Source organism: Protopterus annectens, chromosome 2.part0, assembly GCF_019279795.1.
Source record: "Protopterus annectens isolate FY-2018-M chromosome 2.part0, PAN1.0, whole genome shotgun sequence".
Taxonomy (NCBI): domain Eukaryota; kingdom Metazoa; phylum Chordata; order Ceratodontiformes; family Protopteridae; genus Protopterus; species Protopterus annectens.
This window is the reverse complement of record NC_056728.1, coordinates 6,357,719-6,375,806: the sequence shown is the minus strand read 5'-3', so window position 1 is coordinate 6,375,806 and position 18,088 is coordinate 6,357,719. Positions and strand designations below refer to the sequence as shown.

General features: G+C 41.6%; 1 protein-coding gene across 1 annotated transcript in view; it reads right to left on the bottom strand.

Annotated features, from left to right (window-relative positions):
- Positions 1-18,088, bottom strand: part of LOC122793690 (mitogen-activated protein kinase kinase kinase 10-like) — a 1,334,525-nt gene that overhangs the window by 547,718 nt on the left and 768,719 nt on the right. The window contains exon 3 of the mRNA XM_044061910.1: positions 11,805-11,953. Coding sequence (XP_043917845.1) covers positions 11,805-11,953 — 149 coding nt within the window. The remainder of the gene's footprint in view (positions 1-11,804; positions 11,954-18,088) is intronic.

The following is an 18,088-nucleotide window of genomic DNA, read 5'->3' as shown; positions in this document are numbered from 1 at the left end:
TGTAGATGTCCGATAGACATGCAACTGCAGTCATAACATGTGGGTTGTCCTGCCTCAGGCAGCCCTCGGTCGGCCGGATTCCAAAGTCTGGGTCCGACGTCAGCTGATGTCGCATTTCTCTCTGACGTCAGAGCGGCTGGAGTACATAAGCATCAGCCGACGCCATTTTCTTCAGTGTTTCTTGCCCCAGATGCCAGGTGCCCTCCAAGGAAGGCTGTAATCAAATTGGAAGACAAAACAGGATTCCAAACAAATAAATGAGCAATAAAACAAATACACCATAACAGATATCCCCAGCTAAGAGTAACAGGGATAGGAGTGGACCCTAGGCATAGAGGGGTATGGAGGGAGGGAAAATCCGACTGCAGTTGCATGTCTATCGGACATCTACATTTATGGTAGGTACAAAACTGTACTATGTCCTTCAAGAATGCAACTGCAGTCATAACATGTGGGTAGAATACCATAGCTTAGCTGGGGGAGGAGGTATGCTCTAGGAAAGAGATGGAGTGGCAATCAAACCCTGCAGGACTGCCGAAGCAAAGCCTGCTCTGGATCTGGAATATAGAGGGAGATTGTAGTGTTTGGAGAATGTATGCACGGAGCTCCATGTAGCAGCTTCTAGAATGTCCTTGGTAGGCACCCCTCTTAAAAATGCTGTAGAGGTGGCTGTAGCTCTGGTGGAATGTGGTCTGACATTGGCTGGAACAGTCTTTCCATGAAAGGAATAACAGAATCTGATGCAATGTCCAATCCATTTAGAAATAGTCTGTTTTGAAATTGCTTTTCCTTGGACTGCAGAGGCGTAAGCTACAAAAAGTTGTTCAGACTTCCTACTGGCCTTGGTTCTGTCCAGGTAGTATCGAAGTTGTCTGTGAATGTCCAAGGTATGCAAAGGTCTTTCCGCGTTATTCTCAGGATTGGGGAAGAAAGCAGGCAGATGAATGGCTTGATTTAGAGAAACCCTAGATACCACCTTTGGCATAAAAGTAGGGTTGGTCCTTAATGAAACCCTGTCTCTGTGGAAAATAATAAAGGGTGGTATTGCCATTAGGGCCTGTAGCTCTGAAACCCTTCTTGCTGAGGTAATTGCCAACAGGAAAGCTGTCTTCCATGAGAGAAATTGCAAGTCAACTGAAGCTGCTGGCTCAAAAGGAGGTAGAGTCAGTTTTCTAAGACAAAATTGAGGTCCCAGGCTGGCACTGGGGCCTTTCTTGGTGGCTTAATGTTCTTGATTCCCCTGAGGAATTGTCTTAGTAAGGGTTGAGAGAAAACAGGAGGATCAGTGTTGTATCTAGCTGAAATAGCAGATGCATGTATCTTTATGGAAGAATATGAGAGGCCTTTCTTTAACATATCTGCCAAATATTCCAAGATAAGTGGGATGTTCAGCAATGATGCATCATGTCCCTTGCTGGTATTCCAATTGCTGAATCTTTTCCACTTTGCTAAGTAAACCTTTCTGGTGGATGGTCTTCGAGCTTCTGTTAGTATCCGCTGAACTTCCTTGGAGAGAGATAAGCTGAAGTTATTTATGGGATCTCCCAGGCTGTTAGCTGCAGTGTCTGAAGGTTTGGATGCAGTGTTTCGAAATTGTGTTGAGTCAAAAGTAGAGGCCACTGAGGGAGGGCCCACCTCCTGGTGTGACATATGCTCCATAGTAGTGGGTACCAGTGTCGTCTTGGCCAATCTGGAGCTATTATGATTCCCTTGGGCTTCCCTGCTTTGATCTTTAGTAATACTGAGGTCATCAGTGGCAGAGGTGGGAATGCATAGATTGCTAGGGAGTTCCAGTTGAATGAGAGGGCATCTATTTTCCAAGCTTTTGGATGGTATGTCCTTGTGCAAAATTTTGGTAGAAGATGGTTGAAGGTGAGAGGCAAATAGATCCACTTCTGGCTTGCCCCATGTCGAAGTGAGTTGTCTGAAGGCCTTCGGATGTAACCTCCACTCGTGTGGATCTGTGAAATTCCTGCTTAGGCTGTCCGCCAACACATTGTCTTTTCCTGGAACAAACTGGGATTGTAACTGGATGTTTAGGCTAAGTGCTTTCTCCCAAAGCTGCATTGTCAGTCTGCAAAGGGGGTAAGAGTGGGTGCCCCCCTGCTTGTTTATGTACAACATCACAGTGGTGTTGTCTGTCCGTATCATTAAATGGCCTTGCTGGAGTTGGTGTTGAAAAGTCTCGATGGCATGCATTACTGCCAGCATTTCCTTTTGGTTTATATGCAGATGTGTTTCCTTTGGAGACCATTGTCCTTGTATACACCTGCCTTCCATGTGCGCCCCCATCCAAGGTCTGAGGCATCTGTAGTCATGGTCTGTGTTATCTGTGGTTTTTTGAATGACATACCTGTGTTTTCCTGGCTCACCAAGGCCCACCATAGGAATTCCTTTTGTAGGCATGGAATGAGTGGTATGATTGTCTCCAAGTTGTTGCTGTGTTGAGACCAAATGCTTTTTAGGTACCATTGAAGCTTTCTCGTGTAGTTTTGCTAATGGAACCAGTAGAATGCAGGATGCCATGTAACCCAGGGCCTGTAGGAATCTCCTTGCAGTCATCTGGGTGAGTTTTGCTAAACCTTTGAAGTAATGAGTTAACTTCTCTTGCTTGTCTTCTGTCAGGTAAGCCATCTGAGAGGCTGTGTCTAGTTTGGCTCCTAAGAAGATTATTTGCTGGGATGGCTGCAGTCTTGACTTTTGGAAGTTGACTGTGTATCCCAGAGCTTGAAGTAATCGTATGACATAAACCAGGTTTTTTGTCAACATCAATTTGTCGTCCGCTTGTATGAGGCAGTAGTCCAGGTACGGGTGAATTTGTATACCCTGGAGCCTGCAATGAGCAATTACTGAAGCCAGGCATTTTGTAAAAACTCTGGGCGCAGTAGATAAGCCAAATGGCAATGCTGAGAATTGATAATGCTCTGGCCCTGCAAGAAATCTGAGGTATCTTCTGCAGCTGTGTCTGATAGGGACATGCAGGTATGCCTCCTTGAGGTCCAGAGTAATCAGCCACGACTCCTTGCCCAGCATGGGAAGGAGTTGCTGTAGAGTCAGCATTTTGAACTTTGGTACTATGAGAAAGGTGTTTAATGCGGACAAGTCCAGTATTGGTCTCCATTGAGATTCTTTTCTTGGAACAAGGAACAGTTTTGAGTAAAACCCCTGTTCTTGTTCTTGTTGTGGAACTCTTTCTATTGCTTTCATTCAAGTCAGCAGAGTGATTTGCTTGATAGCCTCTGCCCTTTGATTTTGTGGTAGGTTTAGCATGCCTTGTTTTCTTGGTAAGGTATGAAAATGAAACCTGTACCCTCGGTCTATAATGTCCAAAATCCATTTGTCCTTTGTCAGTCTGTGCCAGTTTTCTGCAAACAGAGATAATTTCCCACCCAAGGGAGCTTCTAGTTGTTCCCTGGTAGGCGGTAATAGAGGAAAGTCATTGAGTTTGTGGTTGCTGGGCAGGTGAAACCCCTGCGTCACTTCTTTGGTTTCCTGGCTGCCATTGTCGTCCCCTGTAAGGGCCTCTGTATTGGCCTCTTCCTCGGCCACGTCTGTTCTTACCCCTTTGAAACTTTTCTGGATTAGGAAAGGACCAGTTTTTTGAAGGCCAATTCCTACTGAATCTGGGGTTGAACCTGGAGGAAATCTTTCACAGTCTGAACTGATTTTGCTTTTTCTTCGATGGTCTTTAACACATCCTTAGCATTTGCACCAAAAAGCTTGTTCTTTTCCAAAGGTGCATCCAGAAGTTTTGCTTTTACATGATCTGGTAGAGGTTGATCTTTTAACCAAGCATGTCTATGAATCACTGCCCCTGTCACAGCTGCCCTACATGAAGCTTCCAGTGCATCATATCCACACTGCAGGAAGTGATTGCTTACTTGCTGAGTGTTATGTACAGCTTCCTGCAAAGTCTTCCTGTCTAAAGGATCAGGAGAAGCTAATGTTTTTTGTAAATCTTCTAAGAGATAATCCTGATATTGTAACATATGAAAAAGGCAATTTAAGGCTCTCATAGATAAGGTAGTGGAAGTGTAAACCTTTTTGCCCCATCTCTCTAATGACCTTGCTTCCCTGTTGGAGGGCAAAGGATTTTTTGAGGTGGAGGCTGAAACTCCTTTAGGCCCCTGTGAAATAGTTTCCAGATCAGCAGTATGGGCCCTGAATAAATGGGAATGAGTTTCTGGGACCCTGTAATACCTGTCGGGCTTGGCTGGAGCAGGAGGAAGAGAATCAGGGGTAGCACTAGAGTCAGAATACAAATCATCCAGAACATCAAGTACAGGAGGAATAGCTAAGGGCCTGTGCTGAGGCTTCTTAAGGAAAGTCCTAAGGCATTTCCTAGAATCAGAATATTCCTGACCCTGCCACTTGAAATGTTCCCTCATGGTGTGCAGAACTTCCCCAAAAGAAATATCCTCAGGAGGGGAGGCCGAAGGGATGGAATCTTCTGCATTCGAGTCCTCATAGGTCTGGAAGAGCTCTTCCTGGCTATCAGAGTGGACAGAGCCCTCAGAATCTTCATCTGAAGGAGTAGGGTCAGAGGGTTCAATCCGGGGCCTTTTATCAGGAGGAGGCTGGGATACTCTCTCAGGATGGGCCTGTGAACCTCTAATCATGGAAATTAAATCAGCAGCCATGGACATAATTTGTTTCTCCAGAGTCGGCTGAGGTAAGGATTTAGAAGTAATATGCTTTGTTTTGCTGGCTGCCTTAGCCCTAGTGTAGGCCTTAATAGACATGGCCATAGGAGGCCTGGCAGCTCCACGTGCAGGAGTGACCTTGTCTACAGCAATGGTCTCGGGCATTTCCTCGGTTTCAGTATCCGGAGGAAAGTCTATAACTGGCGTCGGAGTAATGTCTGGAATCTGAGTCGTCGGTAATGCGGTGTCTTCGGTTCGGAGCGGTGGGGAGACCGTCTCAGAGGGAACCGGAGCACTCGCGCTAGGTTTTGGTGTGGAGTCGGTGGTAGACGCGGGCCGAGGATGTCGGTCCCGGTCTTTTCGCTTTTTGGGAGTTTGTGATGTCGGAAGATCCGACGGCATGGTGTAGGCAAATTTATCGCCGAAAAAATCTTCAGCGAACTCCGCCCGGTGCCTGAGAGTGCGCTTGTTGAAACGAGCACAGGCTACACAGGCCGAGACGTCATGGTCTGGGCCCAGGCAAGGGAGGCAGTAAGAGTGGAAATCCTTATGAGGTATTTGTTTACCACAAAAAAGACAATTGTTAACTTTTTCAGTAATTTCTGACATCGGCTGAGGCAAGAAAAGGTCCCCAACGGGGTACTTAGCTTTTTTGATGACTTCGGTATCGTAGAATACAGGAGCTGACCGACCGGCACTTGCGAACTGCTTCTGCTTCGGGCACCGCGCGGCAAGAAAGACTGAAGAAAATGGCGTCGGCTGATGCTTATGTACTCCAGCCACTCTGACGTCGGAGAGAAATGCGACATCAGCCGACGTCGGACCCAGACTTTGGAATCCGGCCGACCGAGGGCTGCCTGAGGCAGGACAACCCACATGTTATGACTGCAGTTGCATTCTTGAAGGACATCTCACTAAACTAGGTATAAATCCCTATGTCACAAGATGGGTTGCCAACTGGCTCAATGACAGAACCCACACTGTGAAAGTAGCAGACTCTAAATCCAGCTTCAGACCAGTGACAAGTGGAGTACCACAGGGTTCAGTCCTGGGTCCTCTCCTGTTTGGTATCTACTTCTCTGAAGTACAGGCTAACACAGAAGGTCTTTGACTAACAAAGTTCACAGATGACTACATAATCAAAACTTCTAACGATGTGGACATCCTACAAAAGGGCCTCACTGAGATGGATGCCTGGTGTCAAAGCTATGGCCTCAAGCTCAATGCCAAAAAGTGCATTGTCATCCCTTTTGGTAAAAACTCTATACCCATAAACTACCACATAGGCGATAGTCTACTTAACACTGAAACTGTGATAAGAAACCTTGGGGCACAGGTGGACAGTAGTCTCTCCTTTGATAATCACATTGCCACAGTAGTCAGGAAATCCTTCTACGTGGCACACCATCACAAAAGGTTTCTCATCCAGGAAAAAAAGAGGTCATTGTTCCCCTCTACTCATCACTCATTATAGAGTACAATGCCCCTTTTGGTATGTACCTCACAAGACATCTACAACAACTGGAAAGGCCGCAGAAATACCTCACAAAGAGGATTACCGGCCTCAAACAGATGCCCTATGCAGACTGTCTCAAAAAACTCCAGCTTTACTCTGTCACATATCTCCTACTCAGAGGTGATCTCTGCCTAACATACAAAGCTATGTCAAACCCAGAGCTGTTGGACATGCTCCACTTAAAGAAATCCCAATCCCTCCGAGCTACACACTCTAGGGACCTAAACCTTGTCACCACAATAAATAGAACATGCTGGAGGGATAGATTCCTGTCCCAGAGACTTCCCATACTCTGTTACAAACTACCTATCTATATCAAACAAAGCTCCTCATTAGCACTCCAAGAAAAATCTTGATGATTGGATGGGAGATGGGAAATTCACCCCGGGGATCATTTCTGTGGCTCTGCTTGACAGGGGCACAGGAAAATACTTTTCTTGGGTGGCAAAAGCCAGGGTACCGTCTGGCTAGGCTTATATAGGCCCTAGGTCCAATAGCCTAGTACCTACCTATGAAACCTACAAAAGTCTACTCAAACTTCTGCAATCCACCAGTATCAGTAAATATGCACAATCTCTGCAGAAGTAAACGTCATCTAAATAATTCCAAATTAAAGAGATCTGTATATAATGAAGAGGTTGCTGCTAGCAAACAACTTTATATTTCATTGTTTCATCTACAAATAAAGTGCCTGTTGCCCTTGGGGAATAAATTGCCTATGTTACAATTAAAAAATGATAAGCTAGTAATATTGCAATAGGAATGGATGGCAAACTGACGCAGCATCCACCCCCCTTTAAAAATACAACACAGTACAGTATCAGCAATGTATCTACATACTGTGGGAGTAGAACCCACAGCCTTCTGTATCAAAAGCAAGTATTCTACCTGTTATACTACTAACAACGCAAGCATACTTGGCATAAGCAGCACTAAACTTCTCTTCCCCTGAAGCTTTCAGCTCCTTTTAAAATCCACTCGACACTCAACTGTATCTTTCAACTTTGTAGCACATGAAATCTGGAAAAAGCCAAAATTTATTGGAGGGGACAAATGCCCAAAAACCAGGGACACATTTTAAACATTGCTTGTATAATCTTGGAAAGCTGCTAGAATAAAATGTTGCGTTACCACCATGCACTTCCTGAAAGATAGGAAGACAAACTTAAATGGCGTTCTCACAACAGCTCTCAACCTTTTAGCACAAAAAGCCTGGACAAAGCCAATAATGGGGGAAAATATACCCCTAATATATGCAGTCAATTCAGTTCTCAGTGGGTTAAAGATAAACGTACATTTCAAGCCTGAACAAACAAAGCACATAACAGAAGGCATGAGAAAAAGCAGCAGAATTAGTCACTAAAATAGCTGCTTCATTTTATGGCAGACTTCTTTCATAAGGTTAAAACCTTTGATACATATGAGCAAATGCCTTTGCAATTTACTTTTGTCTTACCATAAAACCCTAAAAACCCATCTTTAGGTAATGCACCGATGTATTTAGATAACAGTTGTGCATAATGAGTGTGTGTGTGAGAGATATATAATCGTAGAATCATAAAACAAATCAAGTGAAATGTGAAATGCTGACTGTCTTACAAACACTGTTTGGAGAATACAAAGAATCAAGCTTGCACTATGTCTAGGAAGTGCGAAACTCTAATGTAACATTTAAAGTTTGGTGTTTTTAGGTAATGATTACTTTTGTCACCATTTAAGTTTACCTTCTTCCCTCACTTCCAAGAACAACATAACAGAATCTAACATTTGTCTGTTTTTACAGACATTAGAATTAAGAAGATAACAAACTAGCTACCTTTCATATACACAACTTCTAATTATTGGGTCAAACTCCCTTTCATACACAGGAATGAATACTGTACAGTCCCTTAACAGACTGTTAAGAATATTTCTTCCCCAGCGGGTGCATGTGTGAGTGCTAAAGACCTGCTATGAGGAGGCTAATTGAAGCCTTATGTAAGCTGCACAAAATAAACTGAATATTTCAGTGCAAATTCCAGGTGGTAAACTGTACAGCTTTATGCACCTCTGCTAACTACACCATGACTGCACAGCTGCATGTCTTTTAGTATCTTAGTACTGAACCAAAGGTTTGTATAACTGGACTACCTACCCATTAACTGCAGCTCAGTGTAGTCTACTGCTGAGCAGTGGACATCTTTCATAGTCAACCAACTTAGTAACCATTACCATGCATTAAGGGAAATAATATTTTAGAAAATGTCTTGCATCATAATCTTATAATCAGTAAGGACAAAACAGAGAAACTTTGTCCATTTGTGTTGCTCAAATGTCTAACTCCTCTTCTCTCCATTTCTTACAAAGGAGAACCCTTAACCCCATCCATAGCTCTCAACCTCTTAGCACAAAAAACCTGGACAAAGCCAATAATGGGGCAATACAGCCTCAAAAATAGGGAGAAATTTCAAATACTGATCTTGTAACCTTAGAAAAATGCTAAATTAAAAGGTTTTGTGTTACTATGTATTTTTTGAAGAATATGAAATCTAAAATTCAAATGCCTGCCATTATTTAGTGAATTCAATCCTCACTGATTTGCCACAAAAACCCACAAAACCACAGTTTTTATGAGGAATAGAACAAAAATATGAGGCAAAAATCTGGACAATTTTCACAAGTGGTGGTGGAGTAGGGAATTCAGGCCCTTGCTACTAGTACCCAAGGTACAGGGTTTGAGCCTGTGTAACTCTAGCCACCAGGTATATTTAACTGGGGCATTTACACACACACACACACACACACACACACACACACACACACACACACACACACACACACACACACACACACACACACACACACAAAAAACACATGCTCTCTTGTCTGTACCTGGATCCTTGTAGCTGAAATATGGTCGTGGATGAAAATAATCACTAAGCTCTTGCAGCATTGAAAATGTTCCCGGCTTGAGTACAGTTCATCCTTGCAGCTTAAATACGGTCGTGAAAAGAACCGCTAATTCTTGCAGTTTGATATTGCTCACATGCACACTACGTACAGTGGAGCCCTCAGCCAATTACGACAGGCTGTTCACAGACCTGACATCATTGCGCATGTCTCTGCATGTGATGACATCAGACGGAAAAGAATTAAAAAAGAAGCAAAGCTGGGAAATTAAGGGGTGCCACTCGGGAATCGTGGCACCCCATTTTTGAACCTCAAAACCAGTAAAAACAGAGAAATTCGGTACAGTTGAGAGGTATGGAACCAAACCTGATAAAGTTATCCATTAGGAAAGCAGTCTACAGAAGAATAAAGTAAAGACTTAGTGTACCTAGGGAAAGACATACCACAACATACAATTTTAAGGTGAACTGTGTTGTTAAAACAGCATGGTAAAAGTAAAAATCTTCCTACCTATAGTCCAGAGAGCTGTACTACTATTGAAATAAAGGGTTCCCAAGATTACTATTACAAATAAAACATGCGCAGTAGACAGGCACTGCTCACTTTTGATATCTTTTAGTAAATCCAAAAATGCACCACATATGACAATACTGACATTTTAATACAATATGACAAAAAAGCTAAGCAAAATGAGATGAAAAAAACCAGCAAAACCTCCTGTGCACGAAGTGTTTACTATGACATAATGAGTGTATAGAATAGATACAATTAGAATGATTAATAAAGGAATGACATTTATATTCAAGCTTACAAAACATCTGATTTGCTACTTAAAAAAATGAATGTTGCAAGCTCTAAAACGGAAGATCATTTTAATAGCAGATGCAAAGTATACACATAGCTAACAGATGTTACATGAAAGTATTTTTTTTTAAGTTTAGCAACCTAAATCCCAAAGGGGGCACAATACTCTATGACAGGCTTGATCAGTGATGGGGTTAGAACTTCTCTTGACCTACAGGAAATATCCTTTGCAATCAATTGTGCCAGACAGAAGGATTTCTTGACTAATCTTGCAAGATGATTGTCCAAGTACAGGGAATTATCTATCCAAATTCCAAGGTCTCTCACGTCTTTATTTGGTGTTTTCTACACTATAAGTTGTGTGAAGGGTTTGTTTACTAAATGCAAGAATACTGCATTTTTTAACATTTAGTTTTAGCCAGTTTTCAGAGCACCAGCTATCAACATGTGTAAGTTTGCTTTGTAGCTTCTGCATATCAAAAGAGGATTCAAGTAGTTTACTTGAAAGCGTTGGATAAGTACCCAAGCAAACTTCAAAGAATTTTTACTGGGGTAGATGACAAATGTTCAGAGGTATTATGGGGAAGAGAGAGATAACCACCTGCACTGCTATGGAAAAAAGTTACATACCAGTGCAGGTCAGTGGGAAGTTAGTTCTCCATAGTAGGAATGGCTGCTCAAAAAGCCCAGCACCACACTACTTGTGCCAGCTCTAATAAAACTCTAGGGGAACCACTCAAAGGATCAGACCTCAGTGGTCAGTGACAGCGTTTGCAAGGTTCCTTCCAGACAGGGCTTACAGGACTGATCCAGGGCCAGACAACTCATTTTACTTTCATGGTTGGGTACCCTTTGTTAATACTGTAAGAAACTGACAGTGATGATCATGTCCATTTATTTATTTGAAAATGTACATCAAGGGAGAGCAAGGATTGCTATGGATCAATTTCAGTGTTTGCCTAGAGGTACAAAGGCAATACATACATAATATACCATGCCATCTGTAAAAGAATATGTAAAACTGTAAACATAAGTAACACTGTTACATAAATTCTTAGGCAAGCTTTTACAGTACATATATTACTCAGTTTTTACATCTCACACACACACGGGAGTAAGGAAGACAGAGGAATTGAGAGTGAGAAGAATTAAGGTACAGGTAGTTAGGGAGTAGTTGTGTTATAGACGGCCTTTATTGAATAGTGGTGTATCAAACATTGGCAAGTAGTGAAATTATGTTTCCATGTTTCAAAGCCAGTGGGAGGGCATCTGAATTGGATTTGCTTTGCAGGTATCATTTTACATAACAATGAAATGATAGAAAGGAGGTTATCTCTTTCAGGTGTGAGGGTAGTGATTCTCAAAGTTCAGGTCCAACTACACAGTAACAATAAATCAAGTTATCGTACTGATAAATGGAGTGATCTTTTCCACCTGTGACTATCTCATCAAAAGTATCTGTGAAATTTGTAATCAGTAATATAATTGAAGGTACACAAGAACAAGGTATTATTAGCCGTGGCAGTAAGCTAATGAATATGCAAGGGACATGTTCATGTCCTGCTCCATAGGTAGCGCAGGGAGTTTTATTACAAGTTCAAATAGAAAAGAAATTCATGGATTGGTGACTACATTTGTTATAGCAATGCCCACATATCCTCTACCCTCTCCAAACACAAGTTTATGTTTCGTGATGTTAGGTGAGTGTAAAGGGCTACTCTACTGACATTACTGCTACAGAAACTCACTATGAGAACAATTTATTCCTGCACATATCTTGTGTTCATACATTTCGCAACCACCACAGGCACTTACTAAAGTAAATGCCACCTTAGTATTTTGGTCAGAAACCTGCCACAGTCTAAGACAGAAACAAAAAAAACATGAAGGTGACTGTAACTAGCAAACATGCCAGGAAGACCAGCACAAAAGTCATAGGAGGTGATATTTACCTGACATCAGCTGTGCAAATGACTCGGGACAAGTTGATGGAATTGGAAGAGTGAGCTTGTTGACAGCCACTCCATATGCAACAGCGAGTCCATCGATACCTTTATAAGGGACCTCCCCTGTCAGCAGCTCCCAGAGCAGCACGCCATAGCTAGAAGGGCCAGAAAAAGCAGGTGTGTTACCAAACCTGTACAAAAGCAATGCACATGAAGAAAAACAATGTGTTAAACTACAGTTTGAAATCTTAAGTTATGTCTTTAGCAATGAAGGTGCCTTTTTGTGGGTTTGTTATTAGATGTTTATGGAAAGAGGGAGTGCCTTACAAAACAGAGGCTTAGAGCTTGTGACAGAAATCGAACAATATATCAACTACTCAAGAAGGATCTACTGTTGAATGTCAAAGAGGCATTGTACTCATCTTTAGGTACAACATTACATCCAGGTTATCAAAATCAACTTCCTTAGCAGTGCTTCTATGAAGCCCAACAGCTCCGGAGACAGTAAATTCCCATATGGCATTCAGCACACTGCCAGAGTGATCTTGTCATTGTTAACTGGAATCATAGTGCGGAAAGCAAGGATATAACTGCTGCATCAAAGGAACATCTCACACAAAAAGTCTCCCACCACTGCCATCACAACAGTTTCTTCAACATCTGCAATGCTAAGTAAAGTTATTACTCATAGTAAGAGTATATGTACAATATCACTCCCAACACGGCCATACCTCTGCACGTGGCACAATGATCTCAACATGTTCATTAATTTTCCACACTCACTTCATTTCAGTTGTTTAATAAGAAAATGGTCTGGTTCATTATATACTAGAATTTAAGAATATAGGAAAAAACAGACAGTGGAACATTTTTATTTAGTTTTACACAGATGTAACAGTTAGCTCCTTTCAGCTGTTCCTTTCCACATTTCACACCCGCAGCAGGTTACCTTACACTGCCATTCTCCTTCTGAAAACAAGCTCTTTAACCGCACTACACTTTGTGTGAGGCAATACATGCTGATGGCACACTAACATTTCACTCATGACCACACCTTCCCCTCTCCAAAATTACAAAATGTCCACAGAAACTCTTACTTTTTCTCTACTCAAGAATTTAACCTCTTAGGCATACCTTATACTACATCCCCTCAAATTCTCCTGCTCATCTTGTATCTCTACATACCTTTGTGAAATATCAGCCTGACATTCTCTCAGCCAACAGAAAAGAACATACAACTGTACGTGAGATTGTGCCACCAGCTTTTATAGAGTAGTGAGAAATATGCATTTCTGCTAACTACATCCCTGCATTTGTCAGCATTTGAGTGTGCATTCTCTAATGCTACAGAGTAGGATTCAACCTCGCAGCAACTAATATTCAGCTCTTTTCCTCCTCTGTCCATGCAGTACGTGCTCCAATACCCAGCTCATCTCCTGACTATAACAGCATACCTCTACACTACTGCAATTTGAACACCATTAGCTACAAATGGCTTCTTTCAAGTCACAGAAAGATACAGTGGAAGCTGGCTTCTTCAGTGCTAGTGATCCATCCAGTCTTAATTTTAACAGTAAAGAGGCTATTATTCACCAATGCAATGTCAGAGAAAAATATGTTAAACCATAAGGCAGCCATCCTAAAAACAGCTACTTCCCTTCATAGGGCATGCTAAACAATTCCCTGTGTGCCTCACATATATAGAACTAATTCCCAAACTATTTTTTTCAATGACTTCCTGTTAAACAGACAGTACACTAATTTGATCAACTCTGACCAGCTTTGATGGCGATGCAACTAAAGAAATGCATCAGACCAGACTGATAAGATGTCTGCTCTGTGATCCAAGTCACAGTGCATATACTCCATCTGCATTCAGAATTCCACCAGAAATGCTCTCCAGGACCTTTTCTGGGCAGAGACTAGGCTTACTGATCTATAATTAAATAAATCTCTCCCTCAGAGTGTTCTCCATTCCTGTATACCTTATCCTCAAGGAAATCAGTGACCCTTCTTCAGTACATCATCTTCTATTCTCCTCTGTTTCTTCAGTCTTTCTTTTTTCTCCTTAACACAATTTTCTCTGCATTACGGGATACATACCCTGCAATTTTTACATCCATCTTTTGTACACTTAGCCATTTCCATCTGCAGGTCTGCCTTAAACTGGGAAAAAAGCTTAAATGCCTGCTTTCTAATGTGTGTGTGTGTGTGTGTGTGTGTGTGTGTGTGTGTGTGTGTGTGTGTGTGTGTGTGTGTGTGTGTGTGTGTGTGTATTTTTATATATATATTTATCTTTGCCCCTCACTTCTGACCTCATATTTTCCCTGACAGTTGTCTTTACACCACTTTCAACCATAATGCCATGTACCTCATTTTACAGTTCCTTTTTCTTCTTATGCAAAAACCTATCAGTGTCTCACTCCTAAGATGTGCTCTAAGAGTTTCTCTACTGATGTTGGGTCCTATGACTCTCAGTTTCTTTTCCTTAAGCTTCGCAGAAGGCTGCCATCCCTCCCATAACCCTATTATGTAGACCTTTTCCCTTCTCTTCTAAGGTGGTCTTGATACTGTCACTCCTGCCTGATGAATCTACTACATCTACCCATTTTAATCACTTTACATTGATTAATAAAAGTTCTGAGACATGGAGTTATTCGAACATTTGCCTGAATCCAGTTTCTATCATTTGCTGACCTCATCCTGGAGGTGGACACCTTCCAGTTCCCTAGATCAGCTTGCCTCATTGCATACACTTCAGTTCTGCTTTGGAGTGTGTCATTAAATCCCAAATTGTCTTTCTTGCATATACACATACTGTAGTTTGCTATCAGAAGTCCCTAGACTCTACCCTCCATCTTTGAGACCAACATCTCCATCTTTATCATCTTCCACTATACAGATCCCACTCCTTCCTCTCCTCTATTTCCCTGTCTTCTCTAAACAATCCAAATGCACATAACACTGTATCAGTCTCTCCTTCACCTGTAAATTATCATTACTCTTGCAGATGAAATGACTGTCACATGAAACTGCAGCTACATTCCCCCACCCTCACAAGACTGACATACTTTTTGGTGACAATGGCTGAAAACATGATTAGAAAAGTACAGGCTTTCTCTTTTAATTTCTTTTGGGTTTCTAATACCGTGACGGGAATGGACCCCATTCCTAAGTCAAAGTGCAAACAAAGTTAATGAAATTAGTACTGTTTCAGTCTTTGAAGGCAGCCAGAAGTGCTGTTCGCAGCACCTGCAATGTTCTCAGTACTGACTCCTCCTGCAATTTGTATGGGGTTACATGTATTGGTAACGTCTAAATATGATTGTACATTCGTTTTTATAAGACCTGTTGCTCCTACTACTATTGGAGCTATCTGGGTATCTTTATTTCACATTGCTCTCGTTTCTGCCTGCAAATCCTGATATTTTATGATTTTGTGTCTCTCTGTACACAAGACACTGCAGTCACTGGGTGTGGTGATTTACAGCTGTTTACCATAACAGATGTTCAAACTGATCACTGTTGCAGTAGCCTAAGCATTGGAAGGTCAGCCAACTTCCAAAACTTTAGGACATCTTCCACATGCTCTAACTATACAGCTTGAAAAGAGCAGTATAACTTCAGTGGTTATGGTCCCATAATTTCAGAACTTTCTTGCCTCCGAACAAGGAAGCATAGAGCCATGCCAGATAGGTACGTGTCAGCAGGAAAAAAAAAATGACAAAAACCCAAATTCTGACAAAAAGAAGGGGGAAGGAGTTCCTACTGCAACAGTCATCTATTCAAATGTCTACTATTAAGGTAAGTTACTTGCATAACTGTCCCATCACATTAAGTATGGTAATCATTAGATCAGTACTGCAGCAGTTTAAGATATATCGATCAAACACCAGGGATTAGAATGAAAGGAAGTCAGGAGGAGAATAATCCAGGACCCCCTGGAGAATAATCCTAGCAAAGCTTACTCTAGACCTAGAGAAAGAATCTAGTACGCAGTGCTTGGAAAAGGTGTGCATACATGACAAAGTTGCTGCCTCATGTATTCTTCTAGAGTCCACTCCTTTCCAAAAAGCCAAAGAAGTATCCCAAAAGCCCTGGAAGAGTGAGCTCTGATCTTGCCTGGAAGTGTCTTGTTATGGTGAAGCAGGCAACAACCCCCCCCCCCTTGTCATTCTATATATGGAGTGGGTGTGTCACATCAACAGTGACCGTCACCTACGGCCAATGTTCACACTACTGGGAAGCGTAACACATCCATTTAGAAATTGCCATCTTTGATACTCTATTTCCTGTGAAGCTGCTAAATAAAAGGTTCAAACAGTTTATTAGAATTCGTGACAGTTTTTATCCTCTCAATGAAGTATCCGAGTTACCTATGGACAGACAGCGAGTGCAGAATTCTTTCTTCCTATTTTTTTGGTTCTAGATAGGAAACAGGGAGAGAAACAGTCTGGTTTAAAATAAACTCTGAAACCACTAAGTATAAAGGAAGGATCTGTTCTCAAAGTAATCCTTTATTTGTGAAATATGAGACAAAAGCTGATATAGTGATTCAAATTGAACTCGCATACACTTTTTGCAGAAGTCAGAGCAATGAGTAACACTGTTTTCCAAGATAAGAACTTCAATTTAGCCTCAGGAGCAGGCTGAAAAGGAATAGGTATACGCTTTGCGAGTTAAGAGATTAGATACCAAGGAGGAGCCACCTATCTTCTAAATGGGCAGCTATGTAATGCCCCTTTCAAAAAGTGTTTCAATTAAGGCAGGGAAGAAAGTGTGCATGAACGGGGATTCCATGGGCAGATAAGCAGAGATGGCTGAAAGATGAATCTTGATACAGTAAGAAAGATCAGAGGACAACTCACACAACTACTTTAAAATGATTATGGTTCTTGCTTTGGCATCAACTAGAAAATCTTTTCCATTTACCAAAATATAGTTTTCAAGAAGCAAATGTATTAGTCTCCTTTAATACCTGCTGTACATCCTCAGAAAACAGGTGCCTAAAATATATTAAAATTCTGGATGTGAGTTGAATATATCAGAACCCTTGTCCTGTGTGACTAAGTCCATCCAGTGAGGAAGCTTGTGGCAATTGTCCTTGACCAGTTTGAAACGGGAGAACCACTGCTACCTTGGTCAAAAGGGACTTACCCCTATCATCTTTGAAGAGTCCTTTTGAATCTTGAGAACAATACTGGCTATCATAAGAAAGGCATACAGGAACATTCTCATCAATGAGAATGAAAAGCCATCTGTCTTCCAGGCCTTTATGCAGAGAGTCCTGGAGCAGACTTTCTTCAACACTCTGTTCTGAATGTCATCATTTCTTTGACTTAAATGTGTTTTTATTGGTCCTGCTTATTCCACATACTCAGAACTTCAATCTCCATGCATACAGACCCCCAAGCAAAGTTTGAACCATCTGTGGTTACAAACTGAATAGGGGCCGAAAAGGAAAAACTAAGACCTGGTCTAAAAGACGACTGATTTGTCCACCATAGCAACTTCCTTTTCACAAACCCCAACACTGGGAATGAAATGATAGGGACGCTGGTGTTGGGTCCAAACCGACTTAAAGAACCACTGAATTTTCATTATATGAAGTCTGGCAGAATGAATCATGAGAACTGTAGAGGTTATGAAATCTTGAATATGGAGACATTAGCCAGTAGATTCCATAGTGTGGCTGGAAAATATTAGAAACTGTTCCTTGTAAAATTCCACTTCGTCTTCAGAAGAAAAGCCATCATGAGGGATGCATCCAGGACACATCCCTGAAACACTATCCTGTGAGGCAGAATGAGAGAAGATTTCTCTATGTTCACCTAAAATCCTTGCTGGAGAAAAAAGTTTTCTACCCAAGCCACAGATTATTGACATCTTGTAAAAGAACTTGCAAAAATAAGTCAGTCATCTAAATATGGAAAAATCTGAATACCCTGAAAGCTGCAGTGGGCTATTGCTGAGCCAGGCACCTTGTAATCACACTTAGGAGCTACTGACAACCGAAAGGGCAGAACAGAGAATTGAAAATATAAATCAGACAGAAAAAAGTAAAAAAGCATCTGAGATCTTTGTTAACTGAAATTGGATTAGTATCTTTTAAATCCAGAGTTACTAGAAAACTGAGAGGAGGAATGTGAAGTAACTGTAGATACAGTATTGCGAATTATGGGATTTTGATGTGAAGGCTTAGAAAAGAAAGGTCTAGGACAGGTCTCTAGGCCCCTTCTTTCTTTGTCACCAGAAAGATTCTTGAATAAAACCCTTTCCTTATTTGATAA